The 18,609-nt window shown below is 44.6% G+C and overlaps 2 protein-coding genes across 3 annotated transcripts; both read right to left on the bottom strand.

The window, feature by feature from the left end:
* Positions 1 to 44: 44 nt before the first annotated feature.
* On the bottom strand, positions 45 to 8,244 carry sec62 (SEC62 homolog, preprotein translocation factor). 2 transcript variants are annotated; one of them, XM_062993681.1, is made up of 8 exons: positions 8,174 to 8,244; positions 5,767 to 5,875; positions 5,386 to 5,491; positions 5,024 to 5,225; positions 4,666 to 4,761; positions 4,418 to 4,478; positions 3,821 to 3,940; positions 45 to 3,596 (listed from the first exon to the last, which is right to left on the bottom strand). In XM_062993681.1, the coding sequence occupies exons 1-8, from the start codon at positions 8,207 to 8,209 to the stop codon at positions 3,139 to 3,141; spliced, it is 1,188 nt and encodes a 395-aa protein (XP_062849751.1). In that variant the 5' UTR covers positions 8,210 to 8,244; the 3' UTR covers positions 45 to 3,138. The 2 variants fall into 2 exon arrangements, with proteins under 2 accessions (XP_062849751.1, XP_062849750.1); XM_062993680.1 differs by lacking the exon at positions 8,174 to 8,244 and adding an exon at positions 7,219 to 7,347.
* Positions 8,245 to 11,910: 3,666 nt separating this feature from the next.
* On the bottom strand, positions 11,911 to 17,068 carry samd7 (sterile alpha motif domain containing 7). Its single transcript, XM_062993682.1, has 8 exons — positions 16,975 to 17,068; positions 16,731 to 16,833; positions 16,514 to 16,629; positions 15,716 to 15,794; positions 14,648 to 15,285; positions 13,710 to 13,831; positions 12,334 to 12,444; positions 11,911 to 12,190 (listed from the first exon to the last, which is right to left on the bottom strand). The coding sequence occupies exons 1-8, from the start codon at positions 17,066 to 17,068 to the stop codon at positions 11,963 to 11,965; spliced, it is 1,491 nt and encodes a 496-aa protein (XP_062849752.1). The 3' UTR covers positions 11,911 to 11,962.
* Between the last annotated feature and the right edge of the window lie 1,541 nt (positions 17,069 to 18,609).

Here is an 18,609-nt window from a genome sequence, read left to right on the forward strand (position 1 = left end):
TATTACTTTATAGAGGGTTAGAAATACGAGGCGACACCGTGGTATTATTTATAGTTACACATTTATAGGATCTGTAAATATTCATATCAAATAATGAATGAATGAGCTGCTGCAGCACATTACAGAGCATCACGCTAACACAGAGCGTCACCCTTACACAGAGCATCACGCTAACACACCACATGAAGAACAGAAACGATTTCACTCGTTCATCCAGTCACACGAATCACGTCCACTAACGTCCAGCCGCCACAAATAACATCAGAAAACCTTCAACCTGAAATAATGAAACACCACCATCCTCCTCAAACCTAAACATCATACTTCACTTCATCAGCCGCACCCATTCAATTCTGACCAATAGCAGAGCTGCTCTGCGGTTAGGGGGCGGAGCTTCATGTTTACTGTATCAAACGTGGCTGATTTCGTTCCTCAGTTCATTTCAGTCTGAAGCTCCAGCTAAGATGCTAACGGAACCATAGTGGTAAAATCTCAGCCTGACCACGCCCACCTCTCAGGTGTGACCACGCCCACCTCACAGGTGTGACCGCAGATCAGTTCCAGTCATGTTGGATCAGTCGGACACGTCGGTGTTTGTTTCAGGTTTCTGGTTGGTGCTACATGGCTGATGTCGCTGAAGTGTAAAGTTAGCTTATAGCGGCGAGTTTGGCACTAATGACGCTTCAGCGTGTTTTTAATCTTCTGCTTTACGCTGCACCTACTGGCATCCAATCAGAACTGAAGATAATCCCCCTCCAGCCTTCACTCACTTTTATGTTCATCTGAACGTTTCCAAACAGCGCTGCAAAAATGACCAAGGTCCAAGAGGGTAAGGGTCTGGCTAAAGGGCCCAATGTTGAGTGCTGGTGTCTTAGTGTTAGCGTTATGATTACAGATCTTACGGTGCTGGGGTGGAACACAGGTTTGGATCTCAAGCTCTGAAGCTGACCGACCGGATACCCACACAGACATGATTGGCTGTGTCTGAGGGTGGGTTGGTCGAATGGGTTCCTCATTGCTGCTCTTGGTGCAGGTGCTTCGTCCTTCCAGCAGAGGGCGCTTTAACAGCAGAAATGAAGAACCCGGTCCAGCCTCCACCTACTGTTGGACCCCTGAGCAGGACTCTCAGCTTGTTTAGATCATTAATGCGAAAGATCTGATAGATACAGAAATAATGAAACACTGTAGAGGTTAAAGGTGCTTCACATCACGGACTGAACTGCAGCAGCGTTATTTTACTGTTCAAACAGAGGGAGAAGATCGTTACAACATTTACTGCTGACCATAAATATATAGACACGCGATAATCCATCAGGATCCTCACAGTGGAACTAGTTTATCTGCTTCCTAAATATTCTCTTCATGATTTAAGTGAGTGAATGCTGGAGACGAAGCGCTAACGCTAATCACATCGCTAACTAAACACAACAGTCGTCAATACATCAGCTAACGACTTTAATTACAATGAGATCGCACGCACGCACGCACGCACGCACGCACGCACGCACGCACGCACGCACGCACGCACGCACGCACGCACGCACGCACGCACGCACGCACGCACGCACGCACGCACGCACGCACGCACACACACACACACACACACACACACACACACACACACACACACACACACACACACACACACACACACACACACACACACACACACACACACACACACACACACACACACACACACACACACACACACACACACACACACACCCGGTACTGAGCAGCGCTGTACGGTGGGGTGAAACAATACACACTTTATTATTTTAGATTTTTGATACACTAAAGATAAAACGGTTTATTTATTCTGGGTATTTCCACTGTGTGAACGATACAGATTATTGCATCCAACAAATAAATATAGAGATTATAGGTACAAAAGTATGTGGACACTCGTTACACACTCTAACTAACAGATCTAACAATTAATCTCACAGCCCAACAATCTGACGTCCGCACAGAACCCGACATCAACCCTATTAAACAGCTTTGGGATGAAATGGAATGTCAACCAGGAGACAGGCCTTACTGTCCAAAATCAAAAAGTGCTCTAATGACACTGTGTTCTGACCCTTCAAAATCCAGAGAAAAGCCCGAGATGTATATATATATATACACACGGATCAGCCATAACATTAAAACCACATAAAGCATGTAGAGAAACAGATGGACTACAGTCAGTAATTGTAGAACTACAAAGTGCTTCTATATGGTAAGTGGAGCTGATAACATGGACAGTGAGAGTAGAAACAAGGAGGTGGTTTTAATGTTATCCCTGATATATATATATATATATAAAATTAACTAGACTATAAGTGACAGAGATTGGAGTTTGAGCAGTAAATTCTCAGGCTCAGTGAATCAGTGAACTGTGGGGATTCGTTACCTGCTAGAGATCAGCGAGTGCATAAACATGAACGTCACTCTGCTCACTTAACCATCAGAACACAAACACAGCCATGACGTCAGTGCTTAATCTATTATTATATTTATTATTAAATAATTCGATGTTTTTGACTAAGAGTGAGAAATAAAAAACATCAAAGCAGAACGTCGTTTATATTCCTCAGTTGTAAACAGTTTAAATTAGGACGTGATAATAAAACAGTATTTTGGTGGCTTGTTGTTTACACCCCCCCCCCACCCCCCACCACCACACACACACACACACACACACACACACACACACACACAAAAAACCTGTTATATTGTGATGTGTGTGTGTATCGTTTCACCCCCAGTGTAAAATACATGTAGACACTCACACTCACACTCACACTCACACTCACACTCACACTCACACCACAAGGGCTGACCGATACATCAATATCAAATATTACGATACATCACGATTCTGGATCAGTTTCTTTTTCCTCTTTAATACTTTGACTGTAAAGTATCGTGATCTGATGACGGTATCGTTCAGCCCTGAGCTGAGAACATTACGAGACGTGGGCGTGTGCGGGGGGGGCGTGTGCGTGGGGGCGTGTGCGGGGGGGGCGTGTGCGTGGGGGCGTGGCTCTGGCCGTGATTCTCTCTGCGGTGATGTTGGTGTTGAACCGTCCGTAATAAAGATCGCAATGTGCGAAAGTGATGAAGAATGAACCGTTAGCGTAACTCTCTTTACGTCTGAGCCTCGCCTCCTCCTCGCCGCTCCTCTTCCTCCTCCTCTTCCTCCTCCTCTTCCTCTTCCTCCTCGTGGTCGGTGTGCTGGTCCAGCTCCTCTCGTGTGATCATCTCGAAATCGTTTCCGTTGCTGTGCTGAGACGCGTCGTCCTCTTTCCTCTCGCTGTCCGAATCCTCGCTGCGCCTCTCGCCCTCCTCCTCTTCCTCCTCCTCCTCCTCCTTCTTCTCCCCGTCCGATTTATCCTCACTGTCGGACTTCTGATTCTTCCCACCCTTGCCCTCGCTCTGCTCTGCTCCACCCTTCTTACCGTCGGCTCTCGGGCCCTTGTACTCGTGAGTGTAGATGGGACGGAACGAGTCCACGAAGCCCACGTCCGCCGTCAGGTTGGGCAGGAACCAGAAGTGATGTCGTCCCCCGGTGACCAACCAGATGAGCAGGAACAGGATGCAGCGAGCTGGAGGGAGATGGTCATGTTTAAATCACTGAAGCACATCAGAACCTGCTGTAACACGCGTGACCACAGTCAGACGAGCTTTACATGAACAGTGACCCCCTGCAGGAGCTTCTGATCCTCGAGCTCACGGTGATGTAAAGCCTGTCTGACTGTGGACAGTGATGTCACGTCCCAGCAGCTCACACCAGTTCTATGTAAGAGAAAGGAGTAGCGGTTCAGCTCACCCACGGCGAGGAGGAGGATACTCGCCACGAAGCAGCCGGCACAAACACTCAGGTAATAAACACCTACTCGCATCTCAGCCGGCCACAGAGGGAAGAGCGTCGCAGCGATGACTGCGATGACTGCAACACACACACACACACACACACACACACACACACACGTTATACACACATAATACACATATTTTACACACACACATTATACACATATTATAAACACACACACACAAACACTCAGGTTATACACACACACACACCATACACATACTATACACACACACACACTTAATACACACATTATACACACTGCTGTTGGTGGTGAGTGTAAAACGTTTCCACTCTAATGTATCTGATTATAACCGGATCACTGCTACAGTCAGTACCAGATCCAGAATCAGATCAGACTGATCAGGTGACCTGAACTCGGTTCTCCTGGTTAATGGATCTCTCACTGATGGAACCACCTCAGTCAGATACTGGACTGGTACCAGTTCAGTGTAAGACCGGTGCAGCATGATGAAACTCAGTGGAGCTACAGGATGGAGCTGGGTGAGTTTGGGGTTGGGAGGCGTGTGCTGATGAATCTGATGTACGTACCCAACACCAGTCCCATAGCGAAGGTCTTAAAATGCACCGGATCATAAATCCAAACGTAAACCTGCAGATCAAAGAGAAAGAGAGTGTGTGTAAGAGTGTGTGAGTGAGTGAGAGAGAGAGAGCTCAGGGGTCCAATAGAATGATTCAATCACATGATCTAAAGCAGCTCATTCATGTAGTGTGTGTGTACGTGTTTGTAGGTGTGTGTGGGTGTGTGTGTGTGTGTGTGTGTGTGTGTGTGTGTGTACCTCATTTCCATCTAGGAACAGTTGATCCTCATGAGGCTCCAGTTTAAACTTTTTCTTCACCTCCTTCTTCTTCTTTGGAGAACCTGGAGAGTCATCCTGTGCACGCATGCACACACACACACACACACACACACACACACACACACACACACAGAGAGAGATATATAAACACACAAACACACACACACACACACACACACACACACACAGAGAGATATAAACACACACACACACACACACACACAATGTATTAGAGATGACAGGAACATGTTAGAGAAACACGATGTGACACCAGACTCCTAAACCACGAGCATTATTACAGACTGACAGTAAAAGATAAGTAATATAATATTTGTACATTTTTCTCTTTCTTGGTGTCTGTAGGATCTGTTTCCTTCTTCTTCTCTTTTTCTTTTTCCTTCTCTTTCTCTTTCTCTTTCTTACTCTTCTTCTCCTCATCTTTACCTCCATCAGCTTTCATCTTCTCCTTCTTCAGTTCCTTCTCTGATTTCTTCTTCATCACCTTCAGAGCTCGGTGGAAGAACTGCTTCTTCAGGAGCCTAAACACAGACCAGTATAGATCAGCACAGACCGGGACACAGACCGGGACACTGACCGGGACACTGACCGGGACACTGACCGGGACACTGACCGGGACACTGACCGGGACACTGGGTTCAGTTTAGAGGGTGTAGTGTGATTGTGTGAGGTGATTCTGACCTGTTACAATAATCCACGACTGAATCTCTACTGGTGAATAAAGCTTCTTCATTTTTCTTTGATTTCGCCCATTTAGAGTCCAGCAGACAGTCCACCGCTTTAGATGCTGCAACACACACACACACACACACACACACACACACACACACACACACACACACACACACACACACACACACACACACACACACACACACACCAATAGTGCGTCAGCTCTACAGATCATCACAGCTCAGTCACTGCACAGGTGATCAGTTTGAATCAAAACCAGTTTCAGTTCTCATGTGGAATATTTTAATATATTAAAATACTAATAAGGTTGAATATCTATTTGATAATATTGTGTGTGTGTGTGTGTGTGTTAGAAACAGTTGACCATACCGATGAAGTAATCGACTCGATGACCCATCATGTTGGTGGATTTGGTGGGACAGTTGAAGCGCAGATACTTGGCGACGGTTTTCTCCTCTTTTGTAGGTTCTCCCACTTCCTGAAATTAATCATAAAATATTACAGATTCAAATCAGACTGAAGCTGATCATGAACACGCTCCTCAACATCACACACCATCAGCTGCACCATCAGCTGCACCACCAGCTGCACCATCATCTACACCACCAGCTGCACCACCATCTGCACCATCATCTGCACCACCAGCTGCACCACCAGCTGCACCATCAGCTGCATTATCAGCTGCACCATCAGCTGCATTATCAGCTGCACCACCAGCTACACCATCAGCTGCACCATCATCTGCACCACCAGCTGCACCACCAGCTGCACCATCATCTGCACCACCAGCTACACCACCAGCTACACCACCAGCTACACCATCAGCTGCACCATCATCTGCACCACCAGCTACACCACCAGCTGCACCACCATCTGCACCATCATCTGCACCACCAGCTGCACCACCAGCTGCACCATCAGCTGCATTATCAGCTGCACCACCATCTGCACCACCAGCTGCACCACCAGCTGCACCATCATCTGCACCACCAGCTACACCACCAGCTGCACCATCAGCTGCACCACCAGCTGCACCACCAGCTGCACCATCAGCTGCACCACCAGCTGCACCACCAGCTACACCATCATCTGCACCATCAGCTGCACTTTGATCTTTTCATAGTTTAAGTGTAAATATGCGGCTGGAAATGGATTCTGTTTTTGTGGTTTGTGTTCGGCGGTGTTTGGGTAGGTGGTGCGTTTCAAAAGAACTTTCACGTAAATGCCAGGACCCAAAGTTAACCAGCAGAACATTCAGAACATTACCCAGGGCTCCACATCGCCTCCATCAGCTCGTCTTCTTACCACAGTGCATCCTGGTGCTTCTCTTCCCCTGGTGAGACACGCCCATGCACCTGACCGTCCAAGAAAACAGCGCTTCCATCACATCCACTTCAAGAACTGACTGTTCACTACTAAGCTCCTCCACCTGTGTGCCAGTGTAGCCAGATAATCCACGTCCTTCACTTCACTTCTTCAGCTGCTTTAATGTTGTGGCAGCTCGGTGAAGAATCCACATCAAAAACTTTCCTAAATCTGAATGTTCTCCAGTGATTCCACCCCAGAGTCTGTGTGAATCCAAACACTCATACTGCACTCATCACTGACCGGGACGGGAGGAACGAGTCCAGTTTTCAGACTGGTCAACACCTACTCATCTAAGCTGTGAAGAGGCTGAAAAAGCCCCGGTGTCTCTCATCCATGTGAAGCTGGTGATGATCTGAAAGTGCTTCAGCAGGTCTGGAATCAGGCAGATTCATCTGTGAAGGTGCTTCAGCAGGAATCAAGAAACATTTAAGGTTCTCCAGAAACAAAACTCGCCTCCTTCTGCTCTGATAATGTTTTTAACTCTGATGGTCGGATTCTCCAGCAGGACGATGCTCCACGCCACACAGTCCAGTCAGTCAGGGCGTAGATGGAGCACCAGCACCAAGAACCTGTCATGATCGATCCACCTGCTCTAGCTCCAGACCTGAACCCTGTTAAGACCTTTTAATGTGATCAAAAGGAAAATGGAAAATCACCAAACACCAAACAAAGCCGAGCTGCTAAAATGTGTCTCCAGAACCGACAGACAGTCACTCAACAGCAATGTGAGGGACTGGTGGAGAACATGCCAATGAGTATAAACATTGTGTTCTTTCTAAACGAATTATCTCCCAGATCTTTTCTATTTAGTTTTCAGTAAATAAAAACTGAGATTTTTATTTCAAATCTGAGAGAAAAAAAGTGATCAAACTAATTATTTATTTAACTCAAAATCACACTTATAAATAATAAATCCAGAGAAACTGATCTGCAGTGCTCACTTCATTTAGAACTGCATTAACAATAATAATACATAATAATACATTAATAATAATAAGAATAAGAAGAATAAGAAGAATAATAATAAGAATAATAATAAGAAGAATAGATGATGCTTGTGTTGTTGAGTGCCAGCATGGCAACTTTGCAGTGCTGTATAACTGCACTCAACACCATCACTCACACTCCTCATTATAAACACCAGCATTATTATAAACACTGTTATGAATATAAACACCGCTGTAATCTGAATTAATAACATTAAACCTAGTTATTAACAGTGTTCCGTACACCGTTCTCTCACCCGCCATAACGGAGCAGTTAGCACAGTAGCTTAGCATAACATGAAGAGCTCAGTGTAGTCTAAACACACACTTTATAAACACCGCGCATTAATAACCACTTAATAAACACACAGAACTTGTATAAAGTTTATATTTTGTTTCATTATTTTATTCTGTTCTTCTACCTGAATACGCTTCTTGTGCCTCCTGCGCTCCGCCATGATGCTCTCTGCTACACCGACCTGATCACGTGATCCAGGATAACAACACGTCAGCACAGCACGTGACCCTCGGACTTTTAATCGGACACCCGGTTATACTGCAGGTCAGGATCAGGGTCAGGGTTAGGGATACCCCCCAATACAGGTGTATAAATCAGTCCTGTCAGATTAAATAATTGTCTCCAACATGAGGTAGCAGTTTGGGGAAGGTCGCAGTTATGTCTCTGCCTGTGTGTATAATCATGGTCTCCTAGGTCATTTACATTTTCAGCATTTAGCAGACGCTTTTATCCAAAGTGACTTACACAATGAGCGGAACACGATGAGCAATTGAGGGTTAAGGGCCTTGCTCAGGGACCCAACAGTGGCAACTTGGTGGTGGCGGGGCTTGAACCGGCAACCTTCTGTTTACTAGTCCAGTACCTTAACCACTGAGCTATCACTGGCCCCATGTACAGTGTTTAACACCTCGGGTAAGAATTGGAACATCAACTGTGAGTCAAGCATTCTCATCCAACACCACAGTGTCTGTAATAGTAATAATAATAATAATAATAGTAATAATAATAATAATAATAGTAATAATAATAATAATAATAATAACGTTATTACTATTATTATTATAGTTGTTATTATAATTGTATGTAAGCGTTATTAATTATTCTTGTACAATGATAACACTGGATCACAGAAAAAAAGATTTTGTCTGCTACTTGGAGTGTTTCATGTGTCCTATACTAAATCGAGTGTGCAGAGTTCAAATCTGTAGACGAATTTTGCCTATGACGTCGGGTTCTGAAGTTATACTCGGTATCATTGGTTATTCAAACAGACGCGAGAAACTGTTTTTGTATCTGTTATACAGCCACTGTGCATAACTAAATTGTGGTTCAAAACTGCTAGAGATTACAAAAACTGCTTCACATTAACAAACGTGTAACTGAAAAGTTCACGTGAGTCTTTATGCAATGCAAAATTGCACAGTGTTCAAAAGTGCTTCAGGCACTTGCTTTTGCGCTTGTGAGTGTCTGTTGTTGACCGCTGCAGAAACCAGCAGTAGTCGCCCATCATGTTGGGGTTGAAGTGACCTTGATATCTTTTTTCCATGGTGGCAATATCCTGGTGGAATCGTTCCCCGTGTTCATCACTCACATCACCCAAATTTGAAGGGAAAAAATCCATATGAGAATGTAAGAAATGAATTTTGAGTGACATTCGGCAGCCGAGTTGCTGATACGCTGCTAACATGTTGCTCACAAGTTCAGCATGGTTGTCAGCCCGATGGTTGCCAAGAAAGTTTTGCACAACTAGCACAAATGCATCCCAAGCGGCGAGTTCAAGCGTGTTCAGTTTGGATCTGAATGTGTCATTATTTCGCGGATTTCAGGACCAACAAAAATTCCTGCTTTTAGTTTGGCATCCGTTTTGGTTTTTCCAAACTTATCCTTCAGATACTGAAAACCATTTCCATTACGATCCATAGCCACGACAAAGTTTTTCATTAGGCCGAGCTTAATGTGAAGTGGTGGAAGGTACACTTTCAGTGGATCAACCAGTGATACATGTTGCACATTGTATCGGCCAACAGTGTGATCAACTCTGGATGGCCACCGTTTCACTTTGTAATGATTGCTGTCATCACGACTGTTCCATAGGCACAGAAAGCACATGTGTTTTGTGTACCCCAACTGTAGACCCAACAGGAGTGCCACAACCTTCAGATCACCGCAAATGTTCCAGCTATGATTTGAATAGTTGATCAGCTTCAAAATGTGTTCCATTGAGTCGTATGTCTCTTTCATTCCCGCAGCATAAGCAATAGGAACAGAAGGCTTTTCATTGCCATTGTGCAGCAATACAGCTTTCAGGCTAGCTTTACCAGAATCTATAAATAATCTCCACTGCTCAGGTACATAGTCGCAATCTAGCTCCAGCATTAGGCCATTCACGTCAGTACAGAAACAAATGTCATTTTCCAGCTTGTAATATGATGCTAATTTTGCATGACGATCACGAAAGTGTGAAGTTGTGGTACCTTTTTGTAGTAAATTCCATTCCTGTAATCTGGAAGCTAACAATTCAGATTTCTCTTTTGATAAAGACAGGTCTCTCACTAGATCATCTAAATCAGATTGGCTCAGCAAGTGAGGCTTACCATGTTCAGATTCTGGATCATAACATGCGTCAGGAGCAACATCACCCTCATGATCTCCATCAGAACTGTCATTTTCAGAAGCACAAGATGCAGGTGGAATTGGCACTGGCTTCAGAGCAGACTCACAATCAGGATAAACAATTTTTGACTTGTTCTTCTTTGAAAATCCAGCAACATTAGTCATGCAGAAATAGCAGTCCGAGTGATGATCTTTCGGTTCCCGCCAAATCATAGGCACAGCAAACGGCATTGCCTTTCTCTTGCCATTGAGCCACTGTGTGAGACCAGCGTAGCACACAGTGCAGCAGATGTGAGGTGCCCAGCTTTTGTCTTGATCTCCAACTTTACACCCGAAATAATACTTGTAAGCGATCATCACTCTCTTCGTCAGGTTTTTGCGCTGATCGTATAGGGTGTATTTACCACAAATGTAGCAAAAATTGTCTGGATGGTTAACACAGCTCCTCCTACTCATCTTTAGGCTTAAGCAGACATACTAGCAATATAAGAAAACAATATTGTCAACTAGCTATGGTGCAGCAATTACAATGTTGCCAAGCTGCAGAACATGGACAAATCTACCAAGCTGTCACCAAACTGCATTTGGCCTGTAACTTAAAATCTCGACGTCCTGCGCAAATTTTGACTTCAGATTTGGAATCAGCACACTCGATTTCATGTAAATAGCATGTTTTATTCCAAGTAGCAAAATCTTTGTTTTCCTGTGTAATAAAACACTTCTGATTGACACATTATTATTATTTTATTTTCATGTTATTTATTATTTATTTATTTATTAGGATTATAACGTGATGTTTGACACTCTGGTTCCATCATGACAGGACGGGTCGTTACTGCTCACACAAGATCCATCAATTCAGGTTTAATATCAAACACAGTCAGGAACTATTTAGTGTCTCCAGTTCACCTCACTAACACGTCACACAGACACAGGGAGAACATGCTAAACTCCACACTGACATGACCTGGACCGCTCCACCAGGGAATCGAACCCAGGACCTTCTTGCTGTGAGGACACAGTGCTACCCACCGAGCAAATAACAAACAGAAACAGTTTTGTGGTTAATTGTTTATGTTCAAATATAATAACATTCCATTAAAATATGTAATTATTGTTTAGAATGGAACAATGATTTTAGAATTACTGATTTAAATCAATGATTTTATTACATGTGATTTGGTGTTTACACAACATTTTTTTTATTGTTTATTTTTATTAAACTGTAATTTGGTTCAAGATTGTTATTTGCCACGCAGGATAAATGCTGAGACTGAGGGCTGGATCCCAAATACCTTCGTACACTTGATAGGAACCCTATATAGGGTGCAGGTGCTGATAGTGCTACAGTATGTGGGTTACAGTAATGGTGACCCCTGGTGTTCAGACAGTGTAACTGCAGCAGAGCATGAATAGATCTGATCAATCTAATGCACCTGATGATCAGGAATCTTCATCGTGCACTTCAGCAGATGTTTACATCAGGATGCACTGTTACCCCCCCCCCCCCATCCAAACCCCCCATAATTACAGAAGCAAGATAAATAAAATGTGATAAATAAAGGAGTGAGAGCCCGTCTCAGGTGGACTCGGTCCTGGTGCTGGGGGGGTGATGATCATGGCTCTGGTGAACGTTCTCACACTGGTTCACATGTGGTGAGCTCTGCTGTACGTCTGTGCTGCAGGTGATAGGAGGCGTCACATCACATGATCGATCTGAGTGTTTCTCTATTGGCTGCTGCAGAGACGGAGCAGAGAGGGGTACGTTCACCCCCATGAAGAGGGCCCCGCCCATTCGTCTCAACACCTGCACGCACACAGAGAAACCAGTATAGATCAGGGATGCAGCTCACATAGGATTAGGTTAGGTCAGGTTTAAGTGTAGGATTAGGTCAGGATTAGGGTTGGTGGGGCTGACGTGGGTTAAACCTGGACTAGATCTAAACTCACCTGAGATCGTATTTTCAGAGCAGGACCGAGTTTCAGGCCAAGCGTCTCCAGGAGATGATCTTCTGTTAGCAGCGGTAACGTTTCTCCATCTATCAGATGATCCTTAAATACCTGCAGGAAATTTGTTGGGGTTCTAGTCTGATCTGATCTACACACTGAGCTTCTCCACATCAGAGGTCTGAGTGTAATGCAAATGTTCTGATCTTCAGAAGATATGAAGTTAACATTGACTCTGCCTCTAACATGGACCCCGCCTCTAACATGGACCCTGCCTCTAACATCAACTCCGCCTCTTACATCGATTCTGCCTCTAACATCTAACATCGACCCCGCCTCTAACATCGACCCTGCCTCTAACATCGACTCCGTCTCTAAAATTGACTCCGCCTCTAACATCGACCCTGCCTCTAACATCAACTCCGCCTCTAACATAGACCCTGCCTCTAACATCAACTCCGCCTCTTACATCGATTCTGCCTCTAACATCGACCCCGCCTCTAACATCGACCCTGCCTCTAACATGGACCCCGCCTCTAACATCGACCCTGCCTCTAACATCAACTCCGCCTCTTACATCGATTCTGCCTCTAACATCTAACATCGACCCCGCCTCTAACATCGACCCTGCCTCTAACATGGACCCCGCCTCTAACATCGACCCCGCCTCTAACATCGACCCTGCCTCTAACATCAACTCCGCCTCTTACATCGATTCTGCCTCTAACATCTAACATCGACCCCGCCTCTAACATCGACCCTGCCTCTGACATCGACCCCGCCTCTGACATCGACCCCGCCTCTGACATGGACCCCGCCTCTAACATGGACCCCGCCTCTAACATCGACCCCGCCTCTAACATCGACTCCGCCTCTTACATCGATTCTGCCTCTAACATCTAACATCGACCCCGCCTCTAACATCGACCCTGCCTCTGACATCGACCCCGCCTCTGACATCGACCCCGCCTCTGACATGGACCCCGCCTCTAACATGGACCCCGCCTCTAACATCGACCCCGCCTCTAACATCGACCCTGCCTCTAACATCAACTCCGCCTCTTACATCGATTCTGCCTCTAACATCTAACATCGACCCCGCCTCTAACATCGACCCTGCCTCTGACATCGACACCGCCTCTGACATCGACCCCGCCTCTGACATGGACCCCGCCTCTGACATGGACCCCGCCTCTGACATGGACCCCGCCTCTAACATCGACCCTGCCTCTGACATCGACCCCGCCTCTGACATGGACCCCGCCTCTAACATGGACCCCGCCTCTGACATGGACCCCGCCTCTAACATGGACCCCGCCTCTGACATGGACCCCGCCTCTCCTGTATCTTTAGAGAACGTGATGGTTGGAGTTGGTTACCTGCGCGTGTTCGGAGCAGCTGGGAATGTTACTGATGAAGTTAGAAACGTCCTCCACCGTCCACTTGCGCAGATCTTCTACTGCTGAGATCTCCTCAGGGTTCAGGAACAAGCCTGGAGGAGCTGCAGAACAGAAGAAGCAGAACGTTCAAGTTCTACTGCAGCGTTTCCATCACAGACCTTCAGAACTGATCCACACTCAGAACCACCTACAACCACTGCTGCACTGTACAGCCAAAAGTATGTGGACACCCTTACAAATGAGTGAGTTCTAGAGTTTCAGGACCACTGCTAACAGGTGCATAAAATCAGTGATATGAAATAAATAATCTGCTTCAGGGCAACATTTTGGGGAAGGACCTTTTCTGTTTTAACTTGACTGTGCACATAAAGACGCGGTTTCACCATTTTGATGTGGAGGAACTTTAGAGGCCTGCGGTGAGTCTCGACCTCAACCCTACTGAGGACTTTCAGGAGCCAGACCTTCTCACCAACACCGGTGCCCGACAGCACAAATGCTCTTTTGACTACATGGCAACAGATTCCCACAGACACACTCCAAACTGCCCAGTAGTAAAAACAGTGTAAGAACTGTTCAGCAGCAGCTTCATGGATCAGATTTTATTGGAAGATCTTTATGCATTATGAGACGTTTGGGCTGTAGTGGTGTAAAGCACAGTGTCTGTGGACTCTGAAGCAGTTAAAAATGTGCAGAAACATATTATTATAATAATTAACTCTTATGCATAGGTTTGTGCCCCCCATCACATTTCATGTCCTCTACAGGGAAGAAGAGTTTTGAATGCACAGTCACTCTTTATGATGTGATCTTTCAGTGTCCAAATACTTTTGGCTCTATTGTGTATTTTATAAAAGCGTTTTATAATTGTACATAAACGCTCTGGACCGAGTGTAAGAGCTGGCATTAGTGACACCCACCAGGGGGCAGCAGTGAGTTCTGAAACATGTAGGGCAGGGTGGAGAGGGGCGCGGGCGGGTACAGGAACTTCTCCTGAAGACTGGAGCAGCTGGTTCTGACGTTCTTCTCACTGTTAGCACCGCTCAGATTGGGGTCGCTGCTCCCCGTCTGTTCTCGTCTGTTCCTGAGTCCTGATTGGCCGTTACAGTAAGCCTTCCGTCCGCCGCTAGCTGCTAGCTCACCATCCATCTTAGCCAGGTGGGGTTTGTTAGCATTAGCATTAGCATCAGTGCTGATCTCTGACCTCTCCTCGTGTTCAGGTTCCTTCTCGTCCACTGAAGCTCCTCCAGGACTCTGGTCCACGTTCTTCTCCTCCGCCTGAAACGCTGTGGCCTCGGGACATTTCTGATTGGCCGGTCTCCTTCCAGGGCGCCGCCCTCTTTCCCGGTGCATCGTGCTGATTGGCGGATAGGGACCGGCCGACATCAGGAAGCTGTTGGTGTGGAGGTCGAACACCTCGTGGCCGTCCTGCAGACGATGGCGTCCTCTGAAGATGGTGGGACTGGGATTGACGTGCTGGAACATCATGGGGTTCTCCATCAGGTTCTTCTGCTGGTTCTCCAGCTCCTTCTGCTGCAAGATGGCGTTCATTTCCATCCTGAATATAATAATCACAAGAAGAAATTTATCCGGTCTGGTGTTTAGGATCTGGATGGTGAGAAGGTTCTTCTGGAATGAATCAGAAATCACGTCTAATCACGTCTAATCACATCTAATCACGTTACCTCATGAGTGTTTATTAGCGTAACGGTTCTGTATTCGCTTCTTCAGCCTCCAGATTTACTGTTTTTATACGATTATATTTATTAATCATCATTTCTTATTTTTTATCCACTTATTGCTTCTGTGGTAACCACAGTCAGTTGCTACTGTTGGACCCCTGAGCAGGTGTAAAATCACTGTACATACGGTCAGGTCTCCCACTAGAGGGTGCTGCTGTGTTAATGATTCCAGACAGAGGCCGCTCACCACAATCACAGCTCAGTAATGTTGTTGTTATCTGAGTAGAACCTGGTGCAGAAGGTTACCTGGCTATGTTCTGTTTGTGCAGGATCTCCTGTCTCCTAGCAACAGTTTCCATGGACTCAGGAGGAAGGAACCCATACGCTTCTGGTTTATAAAAACACACCACACACAAACAAGAGTTCTGAAATAATATAACCAGCAGTGTGAGATGTTCTGACCTTCAGCAGGACCAAAACATCAGCAGCAGCTTTACTTTATTTAATTTCCAAAAATTTATGGCTGCACTACTTTCCAAAAAAAAGTTGGGACAGAGGAAAATCAAGACCAGGTACACTGTGTAATAAAAAAACATGATGATGTGATGTTTAGTATAAAATAAGCATTAATGAAAGATTTAGACGCTCAGTATTCCAACAGTTTAAAAAAATCATCAGCATAATTTGATTGTAAGGAATTTAGTGATTTCACTGCCTACAGTCCATAACATTATTAAAAGATTTAGAGAATACAAGAAAATCTCGACCCTTCAGCATTAAACTTCCACCTGAACAGAATCACACGAGCTCAGGAATTTATCAGTAAACACGGCTAAACATTTTCCCTCCGTCCCAACTCTTTTGGAGTGAATTAAATTAAATATTTACAATCTACAGTAGAATGAAGTTGATCAGTGAAACATTCGAAATCTTTTCTTTCTACTTTTATCAGTTAAATAAAGACTGAACAGGATGAAACACATCACACATTCTTCTTTTACTCCCTGAAACTAAACGTCCCAACTTTAATGGAAATGTGAGTTTATAATAAACTGTACTAAACTGAGGAGCTGTGCGGGGTTATAACGCACTATGTACTGTTACACTGACCTGGGGCTGCGAACCCTCTTCCTGTCAGTACAGTGGAGTGGGGGGGCAGTGGGGGTCCAAGGTGACGAGGTTCAGAGGAGGAAACCATTTCAGCAGGAGGAACCAGGTCCCTACACACACACACACACACACACACACACACACACACACACACACACATTTAGACTCTTGATGATGATCCCACTGCTCCAGACAAGCTACAATTACACACCTGTCCATGAAACGAGGTTCAAACTGGAGCCTCTGCTGCCCGAGAACCTGCGGGGTGAGAACCATCGAGTTCCTCATCATCATCTCCTGCCTCTGTCTTAGTTCTGTACACACACACACACACACACACACACACACTCATGAGTACACACACATGGTATCATATCGTATCATACGGTATCATGGTATCATATCGTATCATACGGTATCATGGTATCATATCCTGGTATCGTATCGATTGGTACCTCCGGCAGACATGCTGTTGACGAGTCTGTACCAGTGTTTATCGTCCTGCTCTACCAGCGTGGTCATCTTCCTCAGCTGCTCTCTCGGGGTCATCACACACTCTGTCCACACACAAACAACATCAAACTCACACTACGACACTACACTGGTAACTACGCTGGGCTAACACACCAACTGGAGGCTGGTCGTGTTTCCCTGCAGCAGACGCTGACCTGAACATCCTGGAACCTTCTCAATCCTGTTCTCCTGATAATCCTGTTAGGTTATTGGTGAGGGTGCAGCAGTTTACCAGGATGTTCCAGCGTTAATCCTACAGTTTAGGGATTTACCCTCAGCAAACAGGAACTTAATCAGTACATGCTACATGCTAAGCTCATTAGCCTTCATTAGGAGCAGGAGCAACCTTCATTATCTCAAACATCTCCACTGAGGTGGCTCACGTCCATCATCTCAACTCTACTGGAGTCATTTCATTCAGATACTAAACCCTAAACCCTCCTGTTTTATTGCACTGCCAAAAGTATGTGGACACCTGAGTACCAATATAAACCCTGAGCATTGATATGGAATCACCTCCCATTTCAGGCTAACAGGTGTAGCAGAAACATCTCAGTGTAATCATGTACAGGAGTGTCCACATACTTCTGGTTATACAGTGTTTATAAAATGCTGTAAATATAAATGAAAACAGATTAAAACAGAAATAAACTCTCAGTGAGTGAAGGTTCTAAATCTGAGAGCATAAAGAAGGTAAACTTTTCAGTGTTTTTATTTCAGGTTTTATAATTTTATACAAATTAAATCAGAAATTCAGAGGAAATTGATCAGTTAATTGATTTTAATGTGTAGAATTAACTCTCACTTCATCAAATCCACAGCAGAGGCAATAAAACCAAAATGTGTTTAAATTAAAAAGTAAACCTGATCATTTATTATTTATGTATATCATTATATTTTGACTCTCTGACCTACAGAATTGATATTAAACACACTGCTTAAAAGATAGTGTGTGTGTGTGTGTGTGTGTGTGTGTTAATCCGAGTGCAGGATTAGTTAATGATAATCTGATTAGCAGGTTTAAGATTGAAACTGCTGATGATTTACACTGAGCTTAAATCTGAGTAAATATTATGTTCCAGTAGAAGTGAATCCCTGCAGTCATGGTCCAAATGTGCCTATTAAACAACTATGAACTGAGGGTTGTTTTAAAGTGCAGTAAACCTAAATAAATGTTTATTAAAGATTTATAGTTTTATAGACTTTATAAAGTCTTTATGAAAGTACTGTACAGTAATAAAGTTCTGTAAAACTGCAATTTCCTTTGGGATCAATAAAGTGTTATCTTATATGTTCCTTATTTTATATGAACTTTACACCACTTTATATATGATTGTGTTATCATATGAGCAGTGTTGTGTGTTTAGTTCTTTTAATTTTGTCACTGCAGGACGTTCAGGATTATAAATAATAATAAAAGGTTTTCTGAGGTAAATTTATTCCCACTTTGGTTCTTTCAGAACTTTGGTTCTTTGGTACGCACCACTGTTCCACCTGAGATAGAAATAAATCTGTTGTTCCAGTTGACGCTTCATTTCTCTGTGAAGAGCAGGTGTTTGTACTGAATGTAGAATGAG

The sequence above is a fragment of the Trichomycterus rosablanca genome, chromosome 4 (assembly GCF_030014385.1).
Source record: "Trichomycterus rosablanca isolate fTriRos1 chromosome 4, fTriRos1.hap1, whole genome shotgun sequence".
Classification (NCBI taxonomy): Eukaryota; Metazoa; Chordata; class Actinopteri; order Siluriformes; family Trichomycteridae; genus Trichomycterus; species Trichomycterus rosablanca.